General features: G+C 49.8%; 1 protein-coding gene across 10 annotated transcripts; it reads left to right on the plus strand.

Annotated features, from left to right (window-relative positions):
* The first annotated feature begins 4 nt into the window (after positions 1 to 4).
* Positions 5 to 26549, plus strand: IKZF4 (IKAROS family zinc finger 4). 10 transcript variants are annotated; one of them, XM_033436076.2, is made up of 9 exons: positions 5 to 217; positions 3612 to 3689; positions 8290 to 8344; positions 15240 to 15344; positions 17011 to 17271; positions 18291 to 18458; positions 21312 to 21473; positions 21930 to 22061; positions 22691 to 26549. In XM_033436076.2, exons 3-9 carry the CDS (start codon positions 8305 to 8307, stop codon positions 23449 to 23451), a joined length of 1629 nt encoding a protein of 542 aa, XP_033291967.1. In that variant the 5' UTR covers positions 5 to 217; positions 3612 to 3689; positions 8290 to 8304; the 3' UTR covers positions 23452 to 26549. The 10 variants fall into 10 exon arrangements, with proteins under 10 accessions (XP_033291967.1, XP_049549957.1, XP_033291969.1 ...); XM_049694000.1 differs by having other exon boundaries at positions 8293 to 8344; XM_049694002.1 differs by adding an exon at positions 9462 to 13798 and having other exon boundaries at positions 6 to 217; positions 3612 to 8344.
* The last annotated feature ends 619 nt before the right edge of the window (positions 26550 to 27168 follow it).

Consider the following 27168-nt stretch of genomic DNA (forward strand, 5'->3'; position numbering starts at 1 on the left):
CCTCAGGTGAAGCAGCTGATGGAGATGGAGCCGCCGCCGCCCCTGAGCGCCCGGGTCCCGCCTCCGGCCCGGTTGCGGCCGGCTCAGTGACCCCACTCCCCCCGCACTGGGCCGCCCGGGCCAGAGTGGGGGACCCCCGCCGCCCCGCCCCCTTCTCCCCCAATACCTTACCCTCTCCCTCTCCCACCCAGCCTGCGCGCGCGCGGAGCTCCCTCAGGTGAGTGAGGGGCGGGGTTTGGGCGAAGCGCGAGGGGCGGGGCCTCGGCCGCCGGGGGCGGGGCCTGAGGGGCTTGGGTGTGAAGGGAGGGGGACACGTGGGTGGGGGCCAGGCGGGAAGAGGGTCGCTGGGTGGGTTGCGGCCCAAGGGAGGAAGCTGGCATGGAGGGTTTGGAGCGAGGCCACAGGATTGAGGGAGATGTAGCAGGGACCTAGGCGTCCTAAAAGGGCGGGAGATGGGTCACGGCAGAGGACCGAGGACAGGCGGGAGCTGGTGTGCGCGAGGCTCCTTCGTGGGGTACAGCTGGGGTAGAACAGAAGGACAGGACAGCTGGGGTAGAACAGAAGGACAGGACGGAGAAAGGAGAATTAGACTGGGTACCTGGGCAAAGAAACGAGAGGCGGCGCGGGGTTGGGTGGGGGCAAGGTGTCCGTCAAGAAGGTTAGAGAGAAAGACATAGGCCTAAGTGGGAAGACTGGGAGGCAGTGAGCAGAGTGGGAGAAACATGTGGTAGAGAAGAAACTTAGGGTGGAGCGAAAAGTGCTGTCTGGGGTACTATGTAGGGTGAAAAGTCCAGGGAACCTGAGAAGCAAGGTTGGGAAAGAAGAGATTCATTGCGTAGGAGCCCTAAGGAAGAAACACAGAGGAAGCCCTGGGGCAGACCACCAGAGGGTACAGCAGACTTGGGAAGCAGGTCTAAACTAAAACAGCCTTCCCTGTACCTCCTCACACAGCCCCATCCACAGTTATTGTCTTCCCCCTTGTAGTTGTAGATTCTCACTGTTTGATTTCTATCCTTTTTTTTTTTTTTTTAAATTATGACTGGTCCTGTCTGGTGACAATGTTTAGTGGGAACATGGACCTTTAGATATGAGATGTTTAGGAAATATAGTACCCCATTTCCCCCTCCAAGGTCATGAATTTACTGACTCTGCTTCTAGGAAGATTTGATGTATTACGAACCACATTGTGTCAAAGTTTGCACACCTTCTTTCACCTCAGTCCCTTCTATAAGCAAAACTGTCTACTGTTGTGATTTATCCACCCCCACTTACATGTCTTATAGCTCCAGGTACACTCCAGCCTCCCCGGTCCGAGCCCTCAAAGCATCAGTGGTGAGCATGGTATGGTTGTGACCTGCTCATAGGTCAGCTCTAGGCCTTCCGACATCATGGCCAAGCAGCAGACTATTGAGGCCTGGCTGTTTCCCCTTAATGCTACTTGTTCACTTTGTCTGGGTGAAGGTACATGTCCATGTCCTCAGGAAGCAATAAAAGCAGATGTCTGACTAGCTAGAATATTTCCACTTAAGATAACTCAGATTCTGAGGACAAGACCAGATAAAAGGCCAAATCAGACACCCTTTGGGTGTAGCATCTTATTTGGTAGGGGTATGTGAAATGCCCAGCTAGGAATTCCTCATCTCCTCACGGGTCTGCCAGTAGGTCAGTGAATCTTGCTCTGTGGTGTGCGGGGGACTTCAGCCTTCCCCACTTACAGCCTAATTCAGAGAATCCAGACTGCTCCCTGGGTCATGAGAACTGTCAAAAGAGTGGCTCCTGAGATAAAAATAGTCTTTAAAGAAGAAAATAGCCTTACCATTGGGAAGCAGAAGAGGTCTCCGTGGAGCTTCTGGGATGGGCCCGAGGATGGTGGGAGCTGCCCTCAATTTGGCAGCTTCAGAATTATATCTTGTCCTACTCAATAGATGCTGATGTCTCAAGCACAAAACATAATGTTTTTGTTGCCCACTGAGTGCAGTTAGTTAGTTCAATTGTAGCTTCTGGGCAATCCCCTTACTCTCAGTAGGTTTGGAGGACTTGGCTCAGAAATAAGTTCTGACTTTTTTCCAGTGGAAAATGCAACTGAAAGTTTATTTCTTATTTCCTCTTAGTACATGCTTAGTACTTCCCAGCATGGGAGGAACATTATCCCATCTTTTATCCTACCTTCCCCACCCAACATCCACAAAGAAATTATTTCCTCCCTGACTGGCCATCTCTCTTCCCTCAACACACACACACACACACACACACACAAAATAGTCAAGGAAAAATAAAAAGTTATTGTAGGGCAGGTATTTCTAGCCTCATTTCACTCCGTAGGAACAAATAGGAGTGTGGAACCCTGTGGGTATAGACAATGCCACAGGCAGAGGGACTCCCTTTGTTGGTCTCTTGACCCTGCTGGAGAAAGCTCTGAATTCCAGGCTCTTTCATTTGCCTCCTTTTCTCAGAAGAGTTGGGGACTCTATTGGAAACAGAGAGACAGGTTCAAGGTCTTTCAGAGGAAAGCATCTAAGAAAGGGTAGTGCTGATATGAATGGCCTGGTCCCTCCCAAGGGTCATTGACCTTGCAGACTCTGCTAGAATACGTATGCTGGTCTAATCCTTGAGCCAAGGAGCCCTGTTCCTACATTAAAGAGATTTAGTGAGAGTCTAGGTTGGCTTTTTCCTCAGGCCCATAATCTCTGAAAACAGACATGGGAGGGAGAGGATTATTTATTTTCCCATCCATAGACCTGTGTTTGTAGTTCAAGGACTTAAGTCACTAAGATGGAGACCCCAAAACTGTCCATTTCATCACCCAAGAAAGTAGGCAAGCAGAGGAGCCCCAGACCTTGCTATGGCAAGATTTGATTTTGTGCTGTAGTAGAAAGAAGCCCAGACTGGTAACCTGGGTTCTATTTGTCCTACTTCTATCGCTAACCAGATAGGTGACTCTGGGCTTAGTTTAACTCTTCTGTTAAAACCAAAAGATTGGAGATCATCTCTCAACTCCATTCTAGCTCCAAGATTCTCTAGGTCCTGGAGCACCCCTGCCCCAGGCCCTCCAAATGAACAGAGGCTTACTAAATTGGATTGTCAGAGCAAGATTCGTTGTTAGCAGAGGAGCCTGAAAACATCTTCCTGGCCCAAACAACAGTGAGCTCTTTTGGTCACCATGCATTAGGGACTTCTGGCCAGGACTGCCACCAAAGGCAATTGTTTCTGTCTCTTCCACCTTTTTGCCACCCTACCCCAATCAGAATAGTTAATTGAGACTTCCATGTCATTTCAAACTTCACTTGAGATAGTAAACCCTGTTTTGGGCATCTTTGGCTTCAAAACCTATTATTATAAAACTCAGATTGAACTGCCCTGCTCTACTTTACCCACCCCTGCCAAAAGGTACAGCTGAACAGCAGTGACCTTGTGGAGCCTTTCTGTAAACACAGGGCTTATGTACTCAAGGGTATACCCCAAAACCCCAGAAAGTATCATCTCATGTGCATCACACCTGGTGATTTAAACTGTTTAGTTTGGCCCTTTCCTTAGTCCTGAAATGAGACATGGGAGGGGTGAGATTGTTTCTCCTCCCACCCATAAACCTTAGCCTTCTCTCTCTTCCGCAGTCTACGTGGGGAGGCCAGGGAAGCACAAAGAACAAGAGAAAAGATGCATCCAACTGAGAGCTAAAAGGAGACAATGAGGTGATATTTTCCCACTGCCCAGGTGTTGTGTTTCCAGCTCTTACCCCTTCTTATTTTAGAGACTGGCCATTCCTAGGGTGACCTGGGAATTCATCCCTCCACACTGCTCCCCAAGCACTTGGATAACAAAGCTGAGCTGTCCTCATCTGTGTTATAAGTAAACAGGTCACTATCTACAACCTGGTGAAAATGAATCAGATCCTTCTGCTGTAAATACAGACACATAAGCTGAGAAAAGGTTGGTGGGTTTCCTTCAGAGGGCACTAGGTTGACCCTAAAGATCACTTCAGAGCTGCAAATCGCTCAATGTCTAGGTCTGGTTCCTGGAAAGGGGCGTGTAGTCAGGTTGCAGACAATACCTAATTCCACCTCTTCTCTCAACCCTTTACCCTTTCCCCCTCCCCAGTTATTCAAAGTCCTGATAGAGAGCAGAGCCAGCTTTGTGATTCCAACATTTTTTTGGCTGAGATTTCATTCAGTTCAGGAAGGCACAGACAGGAGAGGATGATGCTTGGGTTTGGTCCACTTCTAGTACCTGCACTGCTCAATCCCAGGCAGGTCGGAAGATCTGTCTTGTTCATAATCACTGGGCAAATATCATATGATATTGCTTATATGTGGAATCTAAAAAAAGCTACAAATGGACTTATCTACAAAACAGAAATAGAGTTACAGATGTAGAAAATAAACTTATCGTTACTGGGGGAGAGGGGTAAGGGAGGGGAGGGATAAATTGGAAGATTGGGATTGACACATACACACTACTATATATAAAATAACTAATAAGGACCTACTGTATAGCACAGGGAACTCTACTCAATACTCTGTAATGGCCTATATGGGAAAAAAATCTAAAAAAGAGTGGATATATGTATAACAGATTCACTTTGCTGTACACCTGAAACTAACACAACATTGTAAATCAACTATACCCCAGTAAAAATTTTTTTTTAAATCACTGGGCTCCACCTCAGATCCCAGATCCTAAGAGAGACCAGAGAAAAAAATTTCCCCTCCTCCCTATTGCAACCAAAAGGATGGCATGGATCCTTGCCCCTCTCTCCACTTTCACCCTCTTTCCCAACAACATCCTTCTCACTACCTTTCTACCCACTAAGCCACATGGAGTGTGTTTTAAATTCCAATTTTGGAGTTTCACTGGATCAAGCAGGATTCTTTAGAGGATTTGAAGAGCTTTAATTACTTGTGATGTCCATATTCTTTCAGGCTTTCAGAGCCACTACATAGAGAAAACTTGACTTTCTGATATTTTTTTCACCAATAGTTAGAGCTGTGGGAACATTTTTGTGGAGAGGGGGAGATGAGGGTTGTAGCTGATGCCTGACCTTGGAAGTCAGACCTTGGATTGGTCTCACCTGCTGCTTCTCAGGAAGTGTGGCGGGAAATCTTCTGTCTGGAAGGGATACCCATTCCTGCCCATTCCTGTTTAAATGCGATATCATGTTGATGGAAGAAAGCCAGGGCCATGGAGGATTCTTATTATGGTGCCAGGTGCATTCAAAAGAACAGGGAAGAAAGTCTTTGTCTCAGGTTACAATGACCAGCCTTTCCTCCCTCCTCATAAAAATACTTCCTTTTGAATTGGGAGGCTGGCTGTTTCTAGTTGCTTTGTATTCAGCTCACTGAACTGAATTTACAGTACATATGTGCCTGCGTCCATCACTGAATGGTGTCTGTGTTGCTCTAAAGCCAGTTTCCGTTTGAGATCTTTGAACCAAACCTGTCTTGTGTCACTAACTTCTCCCTCTCTATGCCTCCTCTCGCTGTGGTGTGTCTCCAGTTGGCACTGCCTAATTTGACCCAGTTCCTCTAAGGAGACACTAAGATCTTCCTGGCAGGCCAGGCAGGGGAGAAAGTTCTTTGAGGGGCAGGGAGTGGGAAGGTGCAGAGGGATATGCTGCCTGAAGACTTGAGCAAACAGTGAAGTCCATCTCCTGATGTGCTCCTGGCTCTCAGAATACCAGGATCGGGAACAGCAGAATCTCAGTCCAGTCTCACTCCCAGAGCTACCAACTTGGCATTTAGACCAGTTGGAGACAGCTAAAGACTGATTTTGCCCAAGATGTGTCATGGAGCACCTGTTAAGAAAAATTAAGAAACAGAAGAGCTCAGTTTACTTCTAGGAACAAAGTCCAACTCAGAAAACAACTCCTTCAGACCCTTCTGGAAATTGTTTTGGGGCCATTTGGGCAGGTGTCCAAGAATGAGATGCACTTCCTGAGCCAGTATTCAGCATAGCTGAATGCTGTGCTTCAACTCTTCTGCTCACCTAGTGCTTGTCTAGCTCCCCGTTCATACACACACATGCGCGCGCGCGCGCACACACACACACACACACAAAATCGCATTAGGATATTTCTCCCCACAGAGCCTGCTCAATTTGTTCTTACTTTTTTTTTTTTTAATAAATAAATTTACTTATTTATTTATTTTTGGCTGCGTTGGGTCTTCGTTGCTGCGCGCAGGCTTTCTCTAGTTGCAGTGACCGGGGGCTACTCTTTGTTGCGGTGTGTGGGCTTCTCATCGTGGTGGCTTCTCTTGTTGTGGAGCACGGGCTCTAGGCACACGGGCTTCAGTAGTTGGGGCACACGGGCTCAGTAGTTGTGGCTCGCGGGTTCTAGAGCACAGGCTCAGTAGTTATGGCACACAGGCTTTGTCGCTCCGCGGCATGTGGGATCTTCCCAGACCAGGGATCAAACCCGTGTCCCCTGCATTGGCAGGTGGATTCTTAACCACTGTGCCACCAGGGAAGTCCCTGCTCTTACTTTTTAAGTAACAGACCCCACTCCCACGGGGATCACACCAAAGGAAAAGATGTTAGAACCAGGGAAAAGCAAGAAGATCCATGAAGGCCTTGAGTACCCTGGCTTTTGAAAGGAAGCACACCTCAGAGAGACAGGAGACTTGGGTTCTTTTCCTTGTTCCAGGCTCACTATGAGCCCTGAGACAAGTCACTTAGCTGCTCTGAACCTCAGTTTCTCCAGAAAATGGGGAAAAACCTACTCACTCTTGCTTCTCCTGCATTGGGGTGGGGGGGGGTGGGAAGTCACGTGTGGCATCTTGAGCTCTGCAAAATCCCAAAGGGCAATTATGGAGCTAATGATTAAGAAATGAAAGGGGCCCCATGAGTACCAGACCGCGTTCCCTCATATTTCCATCTCTGACCACCGCAAGTTCTATGGCTAGTTCCAGAGGGTATGAGTTCACTAACCACTGTGGACTTGGGCTCTTCTCATCATTGCCCCTAAGGGAACCTTCAAGGAACTGCTTCTTACTGTGACTTGGTCTAGCAGTCTGGTCCCAAAGCTCAGTCCATCCCAGGGAGGATGTCAAGAAAAGAGGAGTTGAAAATAAACTTGGAGAATTATTTCTTCCACACCCAGGAGTCCTAGGTGAGACTAGAAATCTCTCTAATGAAATCTAGGGAGAGCTGCTTTGCGAAGTGAAGGAGAGCCCGTGTGTCAGGCTTTCTTATGAGACTTTTTAGAGTATGATGTCTCTCAGCACTAGACAAGAATGACTTGGAGTGTGGTGAGAGGGAGACAGGGTGATAGACACTTTTCCCCTGTGTGCCCTCCAGAGCCCCCATCCCCAGCTCTATCAATATAGTATTACCAGCAAACCAGATTTCCATCCATCTGCCTCAGTGAGATCCTTCAAAGAGACCAAGAATCCGGGTGGCAGCTCAGGCTGTTCCCTCGCCCCACTCTAGCTCCCCCAAATCTGCCCCTGGGGTATTTATTTTTCATAAGATGACTGGTGAAAGCAATTTTGGATGTATGTAAATTTCTACCAAATAGAATTTTTTTTCTCCTCCCACAGGCTCCTGAGATAATTCATTGCAACAAATTATCACTTTTAATTATCCTCAGTTTTGATTGTTTAATACTCTACTGCCAATTACTGTTTGCCTTCCCTCAAATAGACTAACTTGCATTTTAAATTCAGGTTCCCACCCCAACTCCCCTTTTAAAAAAATAAACATAGCAAAGTAATTGACAAGAAGGGGGAAAACACTTAAAGGTTTAATTTGACTATTACATCTTCAGTAGAGGATTCCTCTCTGAACTTGAGGTGGGCTGCTCTCCTCTATCTTCTACTTTCCTGTCCCCCTCCCTCCTTCCACCCAAAAAAGTATCCCTTGAATGACTGAATCTAGCTTCTTCCTCCTATTGCTACCCCATCCTTAACAAGGTTTAGAGCCTCTGTGGGGTTGTTTCTTTGCCTCATGAGAGCTGAGCTGTAAACTGTCTCCTTTCCTACACCATCAGCTCCACTTACAGGGAGAGGGTCTACTCTCCAAACAACACGATCAGGGACTGGTGTAGAATAAGACAGTGTTTCCACCTGAGAGACTGGGGAAGCCTGCAGAAGTTGGAGGTTGGAGGAGACCCTGGGGTTTGTAAGTCAGGGTACATCGTCTTTCTCTCCAGGACAAAGTATGAGGTTTTGCTTCTTTAGGATAGGGTCAGAGCACACTTAAGTGATCCTTTAGGGTTCTTGCTAACTCCAGAATGTTAGAGAGAAACCTACTCCCTTTCCAGATCTGGCTTCTAATAGTAGCTGTTTTCTCTTCCAGCAGAATCTCTCTAAGATGGACATAGAAGACAGCAATGGCCGCTCCTATATGTCTGGTATGCCCTCTTGTGCATTCTGTTTGTAAGGGGCTGGGAGCAGATGCTCTCCTGTGGAGGAGAGTGGAGAGCCTTCAGCCTAGCACAGGACCTCTGAGTGCCCTGGTCACAGAGCTGTCACTCACTCTTGGTAGTGTGCATTTATTTTGGTCATTTTACATTCCCTATAAAGTGATTCTCTTTCCAGACATCTTGGAGGATAGGAGTAGGAGAAGGAAATAGGAGAGGAATATGAGACTATTAGAGAGAGGACTGATTTGAAACAAAGAGACAGAAGGAAGATAAGATTCCTTCTTCTATGCTCTGAGGTCACCAGCTAAACACAACACAACATCCTGTCCCAGCCAGGGAGAGCAGAGCCAGGTTTCAAACCTCAAAGGTCTGCAGGGGCCAGGTGTGTATGTAAAAGAGTGAACTGGCTTTGGATAATGAGCAGAAGAGAATGATGGGGACTGTCATGGACTGGAGAGCACATGTCCTGCCTCAAGGAGCAGCAGCCCTGCAGGGTCCAACAGGCATTGCCATGTGGGAATGTGTATCCAGTATGGCCAAAACTTCTAGCTTTTCAAAAGAAATCAGAAATCAGGATTTTATATGAAATGTCTCCATTTAAAAATAATAACTCCATATTTTAAAAAATGTTCCATGGGGCAAGAAGCCAAATTTATCTATGGTCTGAATTCAGCCAGTGGGCCAAGAGCTTACACCTTTGAAGGAGAGGTAGAGAGCCCAGTTCTCCCCCAATCCTTTCCGTGATCATAACGTCGTAGCTTTTTATACCTGCCAAATACTCTTACTGAGGCAGAAGAGATCACTGCTTGTAGTATGGGTGGCTTTTAGGGATATGAAAGTAATCAGGATCCTCTTAGAGGTTCACAAAATGAAAAGAAATGAGGAACTTCATCTGGCTCTCTCTCTGAGGGTGTAGGAAAGGGCCTAAGACAGAGTTTGTCTCTACGATGGAAGGAATCATTTTTTGGACCATTAGAATGTTAGGGCAGGAAATGATTGTAAGAGGTAAGGGAGCCAGAATTGGGTTTTGAGGTGATGCGTATCCCCGTCAGTAATCCAGGCACCATTGTAGAAATGACCTATAGTTTATTTTTTTACCTTAAAGTGGGACCAATGGAGGAATTATGGGCATGCGCTAAGGGAGATAGCAAGATGGGTCAGACACACATATGAGAGTCATTGACAACACCTGCATAATGTCAAGGTAAGAAGTTGACTCTGACCCCTTTCTCATTTAAGGAGGGAAGGCGTTGGAATGGGTACAGGCATTTGATACCTGTTACATGCTGGACAGAGTAACAGGGATCAAGTGGACTGATTTAGTTGAAAGAGACTTTATTGGAACTAAAGTCATGGCCTTTCTGAGGAGCCAGCCAGTCCTCCTACCTCCTGCTCAGTTAAGCCTATTCAGAAAACCACTATTGAGGAACACCTGTTCTCAGGACCCTGCACTGGTGCTGGAGAACACTCAGATGGAGAAGTTCTTGCCCTAAGGCAGGCAAATGAGAAGCTAGGAAGCCGACTGGGGAAATCCCATGGAGCTCTTTTCAGCCCTATCTCTGGAGAATGTTGGATATTAGAGGAAAACTTCTGAGGGTGTTGGCTTCACTGTGCTATGAAACCAAGCTTTTCCCTGCTTTCAGCAGGGTGGCCCTTCCTAGATAAGAAGAGTCCTCTGCACAGGATGGTTTTTGAATGAAAGTGGAGGCCAGAAACCCCTCATCTGTGTTTTGAGAATTCTAGATGTCAGCAGCTATTGTACCTTAGAGAGGGACAGGGGAAAATCAAGGCAGGGTTAACATTAGCACTGAAAAGCAGCCCCTGCAGGACTGGGCGTGGCTGAGACAGTTCACGGGAGGGGTGCCTGAGTGCCCGTCGCTGACCCTTCTCTCCCGGACTGATGTGGAAGCAGTGGGAAAGGCTGCAGTGCACACCCCTCCTAAAGTATGCGGCGGCCCCCTCACGGTCCTCACAGCTCTTCCGCCTCCACACCTGGGGGCCTTCACTTGCCTGGCCAGTTGATGAAGGGGGTATCTCTCCTGTTCTTCGAAGAAGTTTTCCCACCGCACAGCACCTATTTCAGAAAATCCACCTTTTCTTCCCCTATCTCTTTGTAAAGGTGCAGACCATTCCCTCCTGGGGAAGAGAGGGAAGAAAGGAGGAATCCATTAATTTACTACACAGGTGCTCTCCCCACCCCCATTCCCTATCTTTCAAGGGAAACTGAGTTGCTCAAACGCAGCTCGTGCAATTAACTGACTGAGCAGTGCTTGTCCCAAGTTTTCTGGGACTGAAATGTTTAAGGGAACCTTGGCAGAAAGGGATCCAGGGGTAGACAGCCCAAAGTTTCACGGCCCCTCCCACCCCCAAATTCTTGGAATCAGAAAATCTAGTCTTCCAAAGTAGGTCAGCACGTCAGTGAGCAGCTCCTCTGGAAGGGAAGGGAGCAGAGGCCTTGTCTTGATAGAGGGCGGATTCAGCCAGGGCTGTCGGCTGCTGGGGCCCCAGGGGCACAGGAGGGGAGGGGAGGTGGGGAGACTATACCAGTACTTTGCCTGGAATCTGAAAGGGCTCAGGGCCACAGAGCAACACGAGCCTGAGATCAGACTGTGCAGGGCCCTCTGGCTGCTGGGAAGGGGGAGGCTGTCAGTCCCCAGATCTGGAGAGCGACCTCCCTCCTGGAGGAGGAAGGAAAGGAGGGATACGAAAGCCTGAGTTCTGTGGGGGAGGGGCTCTCTGCCGATCTGAGAGCCTTGAAGCTGCCCGCTGTCCTGGGCCCCATGACCTCTGAGGCCTTGGCTTCCCCAGCTGGCAGAGGCTTGGGCCTTCCCTGGGGGCCCCCCCTTTCTCCCCCAACCCTGTGGGCCCATCCATCTCTCTGTCTCTTGCACACACTCTTGTCTCTCTCAGGCATTTGTTGTGCAGTTCCTCTTTGTCTGCTGGGCACGAGGGCAACGGCATCTGCCTCCCTCCCTGTGGACTCCCCAACCCCAGCCCTTCACTGGCTTGAGAAAGGGATGCTGTAGCCTAGCCCCCGTCACCAGATATACATTCTCTCCAGCCCCCTCCCCAGGCACATCCAAGCTGTGCTGCTTCTCTCTCTCCCTCTCTCTCCCTCTCTCTCCCTCTCTCTCTCTCTCTCTCTCTCTCTCTCCCTCTCTCCCTCTCTCCCCCTCTCCCCTCTCCCTCTCTCCCTCTCTCCCTCTCTCCCTCTCTCTCTCTCCCTCCCTCTCTCTCTCTCTCCCTCTCTCTCCCTCCCTCTCTCTCTCTCCCTCCTTTTCTCTCTCTCTCTCTCTCTCTCTCACACACACACACACACACACACACACACACACACGCTCACACACACACCCTGGGCTGAGCTCTTGCTGGCTGCAGCCGTGGGCCCCTGCTCACCGTGCCGCTGCCGCTGCCTGCGAAATGACGGCGGTTCCCCTCACTTCCAGGAATCCACGCTTCCTGGAAGGTGAGTGGCTGGGCTCACCCCTGCCTGCCACCGAGACGCAGACATGCACACACCACCCGCACTCCCTCGCCGTTTCCAAGGCGGCGGCCGCGTTCGCACCCCAGGGTCTCACCGGCAAGGGAAGGATAATGTAAGTTCAGGCAGAAGGTGACTAGTGGAGGGGGGAAGGGGGGCGCTGGGGCTAGGGAGCCAATTCAGTAACAGCTCCCAAGCCTGAGGAGAGGGAGAGGACGGGGGCTGTGTGTGTAGCAGGGGAGGGGGCGTTCCTCCTTACACTTGCGGAGGATGGGAAATGGTGTTTGGTGTTGCTAAGCGAAGGCTGCGACTTGGACAGTGGGAGCTTGTGGTGACATCTTGATTAGGCCTTGGGGACAGATGTAGAGCTGCCTGGGGTGAAATGCCAATGCCGAGACGGGCTGGGGTGGGAATGGGCAATAGAAAGAATCGAGGGAAAGAGAAGCCCTGGCAGCAGATGCCTCAGCCTGGAACTGAGATCCGAGGGGCTTCAGCCTCCTCCCCACAATAGAGCTGGGGATGGGCGTCTTTCTTTGCTCCTGACCCCACTCTTCCCTGCTAGCAGTCTAGCATCCTGCCCCCTGGAACCCATGGTCAAGAAGAGGAAGGTGGTTAGGATGAGGTCCCTTGCAGAGAAGTGTGGAGGCTCTCGGACCTCACGGCTCTTCCCTAGGTGGCCACTCTTTGAAGGGATGGAGGAAGGGCAGCAGGAGCGGAGGGCTGCACCCCCTCAACATGGGAAACACATTTAGCTGGTGGGATGTTGCTCTGGTTCCTTTCTCTTCCTCCTGCTTTTATGCCCTTTGCCCACCTCCTGGTTCCTCTGATGTGAACCTCATGATTTGGCTTTGCCCTCGGGGGGTTCAGCCAATCTGTGATGACTTTGACCAAGAAAATTTCTCTGAGACCTGAGAGCAGCCCTAATTCTTGGCTTTGACAGTCTGGGATTTCTTGGGAGTCCCAGGCATTTGAAATTCCCTCACTGGGGTTTCTGGGGCTGAGAGAGGAACTGCTGAACTTCCTAAATCTGACTCTAGTTCTCTTCACCTTCCAGCTAAAACTCAAAATCCCTGGAGCCCCAAAAGGCTTTCTGACCCCTGAAATGGATTTATTTTATGTATTAGCCCCATAAAAGTAGACTTGAGCCTGTTTTGCCTCTTACCTTTATCCTAGGGAAGGCAACGGCATCAAAGAGCCCGTTGAACTACTGGTGTGACTCTGGAGGTAACTGCTCTTCCTCCTGTTCCCAGGTCTTAAGAAGGAGAGCCACAAAGGGTGTTTTTCCCTTAGTGTCCCTAGATCTCCCTTTAAGGATATTTTCCCCATATATCAAGCCCCAGGCCCCAAGAGGCAGCCTCAGCCTGGTAGGCTGGGACTAGCAATGGATTTCCAGCAAGCTCACTCATCCTTTTAGGGTCAAGGACTCAGCGCCAGGGCCCAGAGCCCTGTTCTTCCCCCATTACTAACATCCAGTGATTTAGGACAAGTCAGCACTAACATTTGAAAAGGAATGAGAAGATAACCTTTCAGCCCTTCTAACCTTAGCAAACACTACTCTTAGTTGAAAGGACATATTTTAAAACTGGGTCTGAGTCTACAAGTCTCAACCCACAACTCTGAGATGCTCACTTCACGATATGTGTGTGGTCCTGATATGGGGCAACTTTTTTTAGATAACCATGGCTCATCCAAAGAGCCCCAGCTGGGGAACCTCAGTTTCAAGCCATAAGGCTTCTTCGATAGGTAGTGAACAAATTTCCTCAGGCTTTGATGGGATAGAGTGGGGGAAATGGGACTTTTAGTAGAGGATATGAATGGGAAATGGTCCCAAAGTCCTGAGTGGTTGTTTTCTTCCCACTGACCAAAGCTGGAGAGGGATCCCTCAGGAGGGTGTGTTCCGGATTTCTTGCCTCAGGCCCAAGACTCCAACCATTTTATAATGGAATCTTTATTTTGTGAAAGTAAGTATGTGCATAGCTGGGAAATTGGGTAAAATACTAATAGGTGGACTTCAGGGATGAATTTTAGGGTTTGTCTCTCTCTCTCTCTCTCTCTGTCTGTCTTCCATATTTAGGCCTGTGTGCACACATCTATGCATGTTCATGTTAGCAGCTAATGTTGAAGGCTATGACTATGTTTCTCCCAATAGGTATGTTCTCTTTATGTGTATCTACATATATGGTATGTGTCCGTGTCTGTGTGTGTTTATCTACATGCTACATGTGTTTTATTTCACCTGTATATTTGTGCAGAAGATTGTGGGGAGGAGGGATTTTTTTTAAAGATATGATTCGTATCTTCAGGTGTGTTATCTGATTTTTAAAAACATATATGACACTCTTAAAAAGCATTTTTACAAAGCGATTTGTGCACAAGTTAAAATGAATATATTGAGAATAAACTGATTATTTCACTGTCAAGGGAACATCAAGTAGTAAATATGTGATTGGAATCATAGCAGATGGAGGCTTTCTAGAGTAGCCACATTTTTGCTGATTTTAGAAAGTCGAATGGGCCCAGCTCTTCCCTACTGAAACAGTGACTCCCAATTAGCTGTACAGGTGTTGGTTAAGGCATGGGCACTTACTGTTTGTGATCAGATTGGGGTTCCACCACTACTTGACCTTAGACAAGTAACATAGCCTTTTTTGTGCTTCAGTTTCCTCATCTGTAAAATTAAGAAAATATTGGCACCTACTTCACAGAGTTGTTGTGAAGATTAAATGAGATGATTCATTTAAAGTGCATAGAACAATTTCTGGCATGTAGTAAGCACTCAATTAATGTTAGCTGCTATTGTGAATTCCCTGGCGGTTCTGTGGTTAAGACTCCGCGCTTCCAATGCAGGGGGCGTGGGTTCACTCCCTGGTCAGGGAATCAAGATCCCACATGCCGTGCGGTGTGGCCATAAAATAAAAGAAAAATATTTTAATTAAAATGTTAGCTACTATTATTATGATTCCTATCATTATCATTAGATTCAGGGACAATTTCAGCTGCCCTTCCTGCAGATCCCGAACCTGGTGTCAGGGGCTCCGGAGAGGAACAGTAGGGAAGAACGTCTGTCCTGAACCACCTCCCTCCTGAGGCCCCATTTTCCTCTCCATCCCGGCCCGCCCAGCCCCAGCCCTGCTTCCTGTGGACGTCAGGCAATGATGCTCTTCCCCTCAGGCCTAGATGAAGGTAGGGTGGGCAAGGCGCAGCCACTGAGCTCGTGGAAGTCAGCACCGGGCACCCAGGCTGGCGAGGGCACAAGGTATGGTGCCAGGCATACAACACTGCCTTGTACATGGCTACGAGATCAATGTTTGTGAAACTTAACTGAACTTTGAAGAGATTAGGCAATGGACAGTAAATGGCTCGCGCTGCAACTTCACCTCCCCTCTTGTTCTCTCCTCCAAGGTAGCGGGGACTCATCTCTGGAGAAGGAATTCCTCGGGGCCCCAGTGGGGCCCTCAGTGAGCAGCCCCAACAGCCAGCACTCTTCTCCCAGCCGCTCACTCAGTGGTAAGTGCAGCCTCCTGCCCTCCCTGGCGTTACGTGCCCTCAGTTCGCCTTCCATGGCAGCCATTTCCCCATCGCTGCCCTCCTCTGGTTTCCGGCTCAGAGTCTCTAACAGGACTCAGGAGCTCAGTCCGGGGTTTCCCTGACTTCTGAGAGGAGAGTGAATGGTCACTGCCTAGTGACTAGGGTGGAATTAAAAGAGGCACGGGTGGGATTAAGGTAAAGGCTCCAAAGAGGAATTCTGGAGCTGGAGAAATGAGTAGATAGAAATGGTCGTGAGCTGGAGTTAGGAAATAAGAGATGAGAAGGATCCCCCCATCACCACCCCGCAGTCTCCTGCCAGACAGGGTCCCCATGACTGCCCCTCCTCAGCTGGCCCTGGATCTGTGACATTCTCTAAATGGTTGGAATAGCCAGGAATGTAGGTCAGAGCTAGAGCCAAAGCTCTCTCCTCAATGGCTCCTCCCTTCTCCATCCCCCTCTCCAGATTTTTACGGAGGAGAGTAGAGGTGTTTGGTCCTATGGGGTGGGAGGATAGTGTGAACCATTTCTGTCTTCCAGCTTTGCTCTTTCTTTAGCCCACCATCTTGGTCTTCCTAGGACCATTTTCCCGCCACTGTTACTTGCTGGCTTCCTGCCCAGGGCCAAGCCAGACATCTTTCCTAATGACAAGAGAGTGGAGAAGAAAGCTCCCCTTAGCCTCCTCCTCTCCCCAGTAACTGAAGACACCCCATGTACCCCAACTTTTTTTCTCTTGAAAACTATTTTCCTGGTGGTTGGAATAGGAGGAAAGGTTGTTTCAGGTCCCAGCAGGACCCCATATCACCACCCAGGATACTTAGGGGATTGGCTTCTTTCTTTCTTTCTTTCTTTAATTAATTTATTTATTTTTGGCTGCGTTAGGTCTTTGTTGCTGCACGCGGGCTTTCTCTAGTTGTGGTAAGCAGGGGCCACTCTTCACTGCAGTGTGCAGGCTTCTCACTGCGGTGGCTTCTCTTGTTGCGGAGCATGGGCTCTAGGCACAAGGGCTTCAGTGGTTATGGCTCACAGCCTCCAGAGCGCAGGCTCAGTAGTTGTGGCGCACAGGCTTAGTTGCTCTGCGGCATGTGGGATCTTCCCAGACTAGGGCTCGAATCCGTGTCCCCTGCACTGGCAGGCGGATTCTTAACCACTGCACCACCAGGGAAGTCCCGAATTGGCTAATTTTATTTTATTTTATTTTATTTATTTATTTTTGGCTGTGTTGGGTCTTCATTGCTGCACTCGGGCTTCCTCTATTTGCGGCGAGCGGGGGCGACTCTTCATTGCGATGCGGGGGCTTCTCATAGTGGTGGCTTCTCTTGTTGCAGAGCATTGGCTCTAGGCACGCGGGCTCAGTAGTTGTGGCTCCTGGGCTCTAGAGCACAGGCTCAGTAGTTGTGGCGCACGGGCTTAGTTGCTCCGCGGCATGTGGGATATTCCTGGACCAGGGCTCGAATCCGTGTCCCCTGCACTGGCAGGTGGAGTCTTAACCACTGCGCCACCGGGGAAGTTCCGGATTGGCTTCTTTTAAAGCCTTAATGTCTCAGGGCTTGGACACAGCCTTTCCGACTTTAGGAGGGCCTTTCTGGCCCATGAGCAGGTTCCCCCCTTTGCCTGTCTCTATCCTAAACACCCTCCCACCCTCCAGCCAACTCCATCAAGGTGGAGATGTACAGCGATGAGGAGTCGAGCAGACTGCTCGGGCCGGATGAGCGGCTCCTGGAAAAGGACGACAGTGTGATCGTGGAAGACTCGTTGTCGGAGCCCCTGGGCTACTGTGATGGAAGCGGGCCAGAGCCTCACTCCCCCGGTGGCATCCGGCTGCCCAATGGCAAGCTCAAATGTGACGTCTGTGGCATGGTCTGCATCGGACCCAACGTGCTCATGGTGCACAAGCGTAGCCACACGGGTGAGTACAGCAGGTGCCCCGAGGCAGAGGCTGTGCTGCGAGGTCATGCCGCAGTGGGGTAGCCTCAGGAAGGGAAGGGTCTCTCCCAGCACCATTTCTAGCTGATGAAAAAAGGTCTGGTGATGAAATTTGGACTCCCTCAACACCTGTACTTCCTGGCACTTTCCTCAGCTGTTGTTACAAAGAAAAGCTGGTATTTGTCTCAGGAGGTGATGGAGGGGAAGGTGTGGTAGCCTCAAGAAGGGTCCTATAGTCCAACAGGGTATTGTTTGGGCCCTTCTGTCTCATGATTTTTTTTTTTTTTTTTTGCTGTGCTGCGAGGCATGTGGGATCTTAGTTCCCCAACCAGGGATCGAACCTTTGCTCCCTGCAGTTGAAGTGCTGAGTCTTAACAACTGGACCACCGGGGAAGTCCCTGTCTCATGATTTTTTTTTTTTTTTTTTTTTTTTTTTTTTTTGCGGTACGCGGGCCTCTCACTGTTGTGGCCTCTCCCGTTGCAGAGCACAGGCTCCGGATGCGCAGGCTCAGCGGCCATGGCTCACGGGCCTAGCCGCTCCGCGGCATGTGGGATCTTCCTGGACTGGGGCACAAACCCGTGTCCCCTGCATTGGCAGGCGGACTCTCAACCACTGCGCCACCAGGGAAGCCCCTGTCTCATGATTTTTTTTAAAAAAGGAACACAGAAGCCTCTTCCCAGCTTTCTTGGGCTTTGGGCTTCAGACTTCTGGGGCAGAGTGGGTCCTGCGGGGCTCAGTTCTTAACAACAGTCTTTGGCCCAGAGTTCCAGGGCTGGTGCCCTTCCCCCTGCCACACACCTCTTGTCCACATCTCAGGGTGAGACTGTTCCCAAGGGGTCCTTATAAAGCAGAATTTGTGTGTGTGGCACAGCCCTGCCTCTCAGAAATGTGTTCTGAGCACCTTCCTTCCCCCGGGCGGGGTGAAGCAGAGGGTGAGGGACTAGGTTTAACCTTCACAGTTCCTCATGCCTGGTCGTCTGGGCTGTGTCTTCCACTCGCAGGAGAAAGGCCCTTCCACTGCAACCAGTGCGGTGCCTCCTTCACCCAGAAGGGCAACCTGCTGCGCCACATCAAGCTGCACTCTGGGGAGAAGCCCTTCAAGTGTCCCTTCTGCAACTACGCCTGCCGCCGGCGTGATGCGCTCACTGGCCACCTCCGCACACACTCGGGTAGGTGGCCTGACCGGGACACCCAGCAAATAGAGCTCAGCCACTTTTCTTGTATTGGGGGAGTTACAGTGTCTGCCACTGAGGAGGGCAGAGCACTCACAGAGCAGGGCAGCAGGCCCCATGGGGGATTTGGGGCTTTTTGATGGGGTATTTTACATCTGCCATTCTCTGTAATAGGGAGCAAGAAGGAGCCTGGGTGACGTTGTTGGCTCTCAACAGTCACCCTCCCTGACTTGGTTTTTATTTATTTATTTATTTATTTATTTATTTGGCTGCACCAGGTCTTAGTTGCAGCACTCGAGATCTTCACTGCTGCATGCAGGATCTTTAGTTGTGGCATGCAGACTCTTAGTTGCGGCATGCGGGATCAAGTTCCCTGACCAGGGATTGAACCCAGGCCCCCTGTGTTGGGAGCGCAGAGTCTTAACCGCTGGACCACCAGGGAAGTCCCCCGACTTGGTTTTTAAAGTTCACGCTGATGCCAGAACCCTCTGGGCCCCGTCACCCCCCACTGCTGAGCACCAGGGAAACCCCTCCTTCTACTCCCGTGTGCCCCAGGCCCCACACCTGTCACCATCTGCATCTCCCCCCTCTGTCTGTCCTCCCCTTGACTTCCTGCTGGTTCCTGAAAATTTTCATGGGCCTCCCAAACTGGAAGAAAGGAAGCCTAGGAAAAGAGTATCCCATTTCTGTTTCCCATCCCAAGAGGTTGTCACCTTCCCAGAGGCAACAGCAAATCCAGAGGGTGCCTGGAGGTCAGTGTTTGGAACAGTGCCAGGGAACTGGACTAACCAGGTTTCCTAGCTCCAGCCAAGGCGGGTTGAGTCGACGTCTTTCTGAATCAGCTGGACAGATAGCACTTTTGAAGCAATTTGGTAACTTTTAAGCTTTGGCTTGGACTTGGGAAGAGGCCAGGAGCTGAGCTGGCAGGAAGGAGGGAGCTCAAGACTGGGAAAAGGAAGGAAAAAGGGCAGAGGGGAAATAATTAGTAGGGTCTGTCCTTGGAAACCTTCCTTGCTGTTTTTCTCTTTTCTTAAGCTCTCCTAGGCCAGGATTTAAAGGGACAGAGCAATCACCTCACCACCCTCTACTTCTCCCAGCCACCTACCTTGTTCTAGATTCTCTCACTTTGGAGCTGGGACCTCTTTATCTCTATGTATGTGGAGAACCAGGGAGAAGGATCATTATTGATTCATGCTTTATAATCTCCAAAGCATTTCACATGTGTCTCCTCACTCATGTGATCCTCGTAACAATTCCAAGGTAGATGTTATTATCACAGAGCTCTTCTGCAGCCTCGCTGGAATCCCGTTAACGGCAGGTGCCAGGGAGTTGTGCTCCTTTTCTGAGGAAAAGGGTGGCTCCCCCTGCTGGTTTGGGACAAGGATGGCTTGGCCCCCTAGAATTCCTACCAAAACAGCAGGGCCAGCTGGGTGGATATTGGATGCTGCTCTGTAGGAGATTATTAGGGACGGAAGCGGACGCATATACTGTTGGATCCCATCTCTGTGAGATGTTTTCTATCACAGCCCACACTATAGGAAAAAAGGAGTTTCTCCCCTAGATGTTAGATCATTTCCCCAAGAGTCTTGGGTGGATGAGGACCACGGCATTCTTCTCATCCCCCAACCACTCGGATTTACAGTGCCAGAGCAAAACGGCAGTAGATCGATTGAGACTAGGCCCAGTTTAGGCGTTGGGGGGTGGGTAGTAATTACCAGCCTCCTGGAGATACCTTCTCCTGAGTCCCTGCACAACCTTCTCCTGAGTCCCTGCTCAATAGTAGAAAGATACTTTCACAAATATCATCTCTCAAGTTTTTTTTTTTTTTTTTTTTTGCGGTACGCGGGCCTCTCACCGCTGTGGCCTCTCCCACTGCAGAGCACAGGCTCTGGACGCGCAGGCTCAGCGGCCATGGCTCACGGGCTCAGCCGCTCCGCGGCATGTGGGATCTTCCCGGACCAGGGCATGAACCCGTGTCCCCTGCATCGGCAGGTGGACTCTCAACCACTGCGCCACCAGGGAAGCCCTCAAGTTGTTTTTAAAGGAACTGTCGATCTCAGTTTTTCCAACCTTTTTCTCTTCAGTGGAAACAAAATCTTCATAACCTGTTCTTTATTTTTTAAAAAAAGACCCCCAAAGTTGGTGTTCTCTTCCTTTTATTCTTCGCCTTTACTTTCCGCTTGTTCTGTTCTTTTTTTTTTTTCTCTTCTCAGAATTTCTCTATCAGTGATGGTTTTTCTAGGGCTCTTTTGGTATCTCAGTGTAGAGAGAAAGAAAAATGAGTAGTAAAACCAGGCCAGGGATGGAGGTAAGAGTACAAGTAAAGGTCAGTGAAAACTGCCCCTCCCCACATTGGCAGATCTAAGGGCTCTTGTTTCTGTCACTCCAGCCCACCAATTTCCCCCAAACTGAAACAGATAGTTCGTAAGCAAAAAATCCCCTTGTCTGATAAACAGCACTTATACCCGCCTGCCACATGGAAAGGTTAAACCACAGTCTGGGCCCCAGACTCTGAGATCTTGGGGTGGGGCCAGCCTGCCTGCCAGGGATGACCCCCTACAAAGTCCCTGGGTCCTCCCTTCCTTTGAACAACAATTTGGCCATCTTGAGGCCCACCAACAGTCCAAAGCTATGTGCCCTGGGTCCCCTCTCTCCTCCCATAGCTGCCCGTTGTCCCTCCTCTCCAAGGTTTGGTCGTCTGTCCGTGTTTGCAGCTGAAGTTGGGGAAAGGAAGACAAGCAGAAGAACTCGACTGAGCAACGCCCGTGCACGTTTGCTCCTGGGCGGTTTTGCAGAGCCAGGGCACAGGGAGAAGTAACTCCAGTGCTTCCTCTTCTCTCTCCTACACAGTCTCCTCTCCCACGGTGGGCAAGCCCTACAAGTGTAACTACTGCGGCCGGAGCTATAAACAGCAGAGCACCCTGGAGGAGCACAAGGAGCGGTGCCACAACTACCTACAGAGTCTCAGCACTGAAGCCCAAGCTCTGGCTGGCCAGTCAGGTGAGCCTGCAGGTAGGACCATCGGGGAGTTGAGGGCAAGGCCGGAGGGAGTGCAGGACAAGGGTAATCCCAGCACCTACCCCCACAAAGGGATGGGGTCTATGGAACAGGGACAGTTACCCCAGTAAATGTGCCGAGCACCCCAGTTGGTGCAGAACCCTGTGGTGGGTACTGCAGGGAGATCCAGAGGAGGGGGAGGATTTGATCTATGTCCTCAGTCTAATGGGAGAGAGAGAGAGTACAAGGAAGTATACAATCAAGGGCCACATGTATTTAATTGTCCCCAAATTATCAGAAATGTGCTGTGGTGAGGTCTAGATGGGGTGAAGTAAGCAGGGCCCCATTTCCCAGGCATGGGATTTGACCTTACTTAGCTACTGACCTGCTGGTTTTCTCCAGGCAAAGGCAGCTGGGCCCCTGCTACCCCTACTCAGCTGCTCCTACCTGTTCCCACCTCCCTCCCACTAGGTGATGAGATACGGGACCTGGAGATGGTGCCGGACTCCATGCTGCACTCATCCTCTGAGAGGCCAACTTTCATTGATCGTCTGGCCAACAGCCTCACCAAACGCAAGCGTTCCACTCCCCAGAAGTTTGTAGGTAAGAGTCCAGTTGGAGAGGAGACATCAGCTTTAAGCCACAGCTCATCTAAATCTGAGCACTGGTAGCCCTTAGATCAGCTGGGTCTGGAGATTTGCTTGGGGGAAAGAAAGCGGTCTGGTGATCTTTGGTGCTCAGAATCTATCCCCAGAACAGGAGGGGAGTGAAGAGGGAGCGCATCGTGGGGGTGGAAGAAGGGTCAGAGTTGAGGTCTCTCCAGGTGGTTGGTTGTAAGAGGAGGGGGTCAGGGGCTCAGGCTCTTCCAATTTTTGAAAATAGTAAGGACTTCAGTCTACGGGGGCTGAGTGAAGGACCCTTAGAGTCAGAGAGAGGAGGTGTGTATGGAGTCCCCCAACCTGGCCCTGGTCATTAGCTCTCTAAGGACCTGGAGCTTTATAGAGAGCAACGAAGGAAGTATTCAAGACCAGTGGGCTGGGACTGAGTCCTTCCCTAAGATTATAGCCCAGAGTCAGGGAGTAGCCCCACAGAGGACCTGACCTTGAGGGAAGTAAATGAGGGGTGGTGAATAATGTTACAGCCATCCCCAGGAGAAAGAAAATGAAGAAGTAATCCTGGGGGAGCTTAGGAATTGTCCAAAGCCAGCCCTGCTGAGACCCTTCTCTCCACAGGCGAAAAGCAGATGCGCTTCAGCCTCTCGGACCTCCCCTATGATGTGAACTCGGGTGGCTATGAGAAGGATGTGGAGTTGGTGGCACACCACGGCCTGGAGCCTGGCTTTGGAGGTTCTCTGGCCTTTGTGGGGGCAGAACATCTGCGTCCCCTCCGCCTTCCACCTACCAACTGCATCTCAGAACTCACGCCCGTCATCAGCTCTGTCTACACTCAGATGCAGCCCCTCCCTGGTCGACTGGAGCTTCCAGGGTCCCGAGAAGCAGGTGAGGGACCCGAGGATCTGGCTGATGGAGGTCCCCTCCTCTACCGGGCCCGAGGCCCCCTGACTGACCCCGGGGCGTCCCCCAGCAATGGCTGCCAGGACTCCACAGATACAGAGAGCAACCACGAAGATCGGGTTGGGGCAGTGGTATCCCTCCCTCAGGGTCCCCCACCCCAGCCTCCTCCCACCATTGTGGTGGGCCGGCCCAGTCCTGCCTACGCCAAAGAGGACCCCAAGCCACAGGAGGGGTTACTGCGGGGCACCCCAGGCCCCTCCAAGGAAGTGCTTCGGGTGGTGGGCGAGAGCGGTGAGCCGGTGAAGGCCTTCAAGTGTGAGCACTGCCGCATTCTCTTCCTGGACCATGTCATGTTCACTATCCACATGGGCTGCCATGGCTTCAGAGACCCTTTCGAGTGCAACATCTGTGGTTACCACAGCCAGGACCGGTACGAATTCTCTTCCCACATTGTCCGGGGGGAGCACAAGGTGGGCTAGCGACCAAGCGTCCCCCCTCGGTCCACCACTCCACTGCCCTACCTACAGGAGTCTAGCCCTGTCCCCAACACGTCCCAAGGAGTTGGGTTGTGTAGCCCCGCTACTGGCTACCTGACTTCACACCTGACCCTGACCCCTCCTCACCTGTGCGCCTCCTCTTCCCCGACTGATCTAAGCATTGTGATGAAACAGGTCTTTTGCTTATGTTTCTCCTTTTTCTCTTCTCCTCTCATCCCACCATACTCACTGAGTTATTTATTAATATAATTTGTTTTCTTTTGCTTTTTTTTTTTTAACTTATATCAGTCACTTACCACACCCCACCTTCCTGCCCACAGTCCCCTTCTGCTTTAGGCCTCATTTTTCTCTTTGCTCCAGCTTTCTCCAACAGCCCCAGGGGTAGGAAGCTCCTCTTAGTGCTAAGAGACCCTGAGCTTCTTGACTTAAGTCCTCATCTTTTACATCATCTGATTCTTCAGTTTCGACGGTGATAGCTCCCTCTGGCCCTGCCTTAGCTCTGTGACATTATATCTCCTCTCTGGGACCCTTCAACCTGGTACTCCATACCTCTTGTGCCCTCTCACTTTAGGCAGCTTGCACTACTCCTGATCGAATGAAGAAATCCCTCATTTGGAAGTAGGAGAGGCCGAAGACATTCTCCCCAGGCACCATGGGACTGAGGGTCCTCTTGACATCCCCCTAGGAATACGAGTTCCCCAAAGCCCACATTCAGGATCTGCCTCTAGGATGTGATATCTCTCTCTTCTCTCCTCGAACTGCCCATCTACTCCGTGGTGGTTTTGCTCTCCTTGGAGTGCCCCAATTTTATATTCTCAGGGGCCAAGGCTAGGTCAGCAGTCCTCTGTCTCTGAAACGTTTGGAGCCACAGGTGCCTAAATGGGAACCAGGGAAGGGAATGGGTCAAAATTCTTCTCTTTCTCTCCCACCTCTCAAACTTCTTCACTCTAGTGACCTTCCTGGGCTCTCAGGGACTTCTGTGGTCCCTGTCCTATGAGAAACTGGTGAGTTGCTGCCTGATAACAAGGGGGTACCCTCAGCCCCCCGCGTCACGCTGCCTTCTTCTTCTCCCCCTAGCAGGATTCACCCTCTCATTCCCGGGCTCCTGGGCCCTGTTCTTAGGATCAGTGGCAGGGAGAAAAGGCTGTCTCTTTTCTCTCTCCTAATTTTCTGTATAACCAAAAATTATCCCAGGATGAGCAAGGGCATGTGCCCCTCTCCCCATTCCACTCTTGTCCCAGCAAGAATGGGATGGGCACAACGGAACTGGGGGGTCATCCTTTACTGCCCCCTCTACACTCAGCTCCCAGATGTAGGGCAGGAGGGGGCACTCTCCTGGCTACTGCAGAGACCCCTGGCTATTTGGGTAACCTAGTTAGTGAGAAGGGGGCAGGAGGAGATACAGCTCCACTGCAAATGGAGGTCTCTTTCTACAAGAGTTCCCTGCCCAAGGCCACAGCCATCCCATTCTCTGCTTCCTTGAGATTCAAACCAAAGCCTGTTTTTCTATATTTAAAGATAAAAAAAGTAAAAACCAAACACAACACCTCACAAGTTGTAACACTTGGTCCTTCTCTCTCTCTCTCTCTCTCTCTCTCTCTCTCTCTCTCTCTCTCTCCCCCCCCCTCCCCTTTTCTCTTCCCTTCCATCTTTCTTTCCACATGTCCTTTCCTTATTGGCTCTTTTGCCTTCTACTTTTCTCACTCCCTATCAGGGATAATTTAGGGGGATGGTAAAAGGTTGGCTAAGGAACAGACCCTGGGAATGGGGCTCTTAAGGGCTCTAAGAGAGTCTGTCTACCTTACCCTATTATGGGAAGGGAGACCCTAAAAAACTTCTCTTCTTCCTCCTTTTCTCCCCCACTATGTGGTCTCCCCAAGAGAACCAGATTGTCAAGGAGGGGCACCGTGGGTTGACTGTTCCTCCTTGACAATGTAGCAATAAACAGATGCTGCCAAGGGCACAGGATCGGGGAGTCATCTGGGAGGAGAGTGGTCTCTGGAGAAGGGGAGAGTCTTCTTGAGAACACCCCAGGGAACTGGCTTCTTGTTTCAGAATGGCAGCAGAGCTGCGATTAATATCTGGGGTTCCCCTCAACTGTCCTGGTTATTGAGCCCCATCCTGTTAGACCTGCCCTCACCACCTCTTCTGCTGCTGTGTATTTGGTGACACCTCATAAGGACTAGTCCCTTCTGGGGTATCAGAGCCTTAGGGTGCCCTATCCCCTCCCCCAGTCAGTTTTGGCACCTGTAACCTCCTGGAACATGAAAGACTATGCTCTGAGGCCATACTCTGAGCCCATGAGAGCAGAGACTGGAAGGGCAAGACCAGGTGCTAAGGAGGGGAGAGAAGGGCACTCTGTCTCTCTCCAGACCATCACTGCACTTTAACCAGGGTCTTAGGTACAAAATCCTACTTTCCAGAGCCTTCCAGCTCTGGAACCTCAAACATCCTCATGTTCTCTCCCAGCAGCCTTTTGCATAAAAAAAATAAATAAATAAATAAAGAAAAAGAAAAAAAAATACATTGAAACCCACATGGAGAAAAGAGGTGTTTTCCTTTTATATTGATATTTAAAATCAACACCACACAAAAAAATTTCTAAATAGACACTTTTCCAGACCTTTGTTTTTTCGTGTCAGTGTCCAAGCTGCAGATGGGATTTTGTAATACTTCCGGCAGCTTCTTTCCTTGTGTACATAATATATATATAATATATATTTTTAATCAGAAGTTATGAAGAACAAAAAGAAAAAAAAATAAAACACAGAAGCAAGTGCAATACCACCTCTCTTCTCTCTCTCCCAGGGTTTCATTTGTAGCCTATGCTTGGTGTCTCCTTGGACCTTAGCCCTTCACCTCCTCCTTTTCCTCTGGTTCCCCCTTCCCCCGCCCCCTTTTTTTTAGAGTTTTTCTCCTTTCTCAAGGGGAGTTAAACTAGCTTTTGAGACTTATTGCAAAGCATTTTGTATATGTAATATATTGTAAGTAAATATTTGTGTAACGGAGATATACTACTGTAAGTTTTGTACTGTACTGGCTGAAGGTCTGTTATAAATAAACATGAGTAATTTAACACCCCTGGTTGTTTTTGCAGACTTCCTTTGCCTTGCTTTTCTGCTGGGAGGGAGGGGGACCTCCTTGCAGCATACTGTACCAACTACTAAACATTTTGAAGGTGAACAAGTATAAGACTGAAAGGAAACCAAACAAGAGTGCTCAAGTTGTTTCTACAGAAGAACAGAAGAATTTTCAACCTAGTATGGGAAGTGGAGGAGAGTTGCCCACCAGGAGTGCCTTCAGGAAAGGAGAGAAAACCCAACCTGTCTATCTGTCCAAAGCAGAGATTCATCAAACATTTGCTGAGTACCTACTATGTGTAAAACACACTATATTCCCAGGGAGATACAAGATACAATAGCATGAATAATGATGATAATAGGGTCTACCACTTTTTGAGCATTTCATAAATGCCAAGCACTGTACCAAGTATTCATTTAATTGTAGAGACAACCTATGAAAGAACGGTCACCATTACTAGAGAAGAATAAAAGCCCAAGAGAGAATAAATAACTTGTCTAAGACTTATAAGCCAGTAAGTGATAGAACCTGGATTTGAACCCAAGGATATGGTGTGTTCACCCAAAGTCTGTGTTTATCCCTTAAAGCCCAGAAATCCAGCCAGTGAAACCCCCAGGC

The sequence above is a fragment of the Orcinus orca genome, chromosome 11 (assembly GCF_937001465.1).
Source record: "Orcinus orca chromosome 11, mOrcOrc1.1, whole genome shotgun sequence".
Taxonomy (NCBI): Eukaryota; Metazoa; Chordata; class Mammalia; order Artiodactyla; family Delphinidae; genus Orcinus; species Orcinus orca.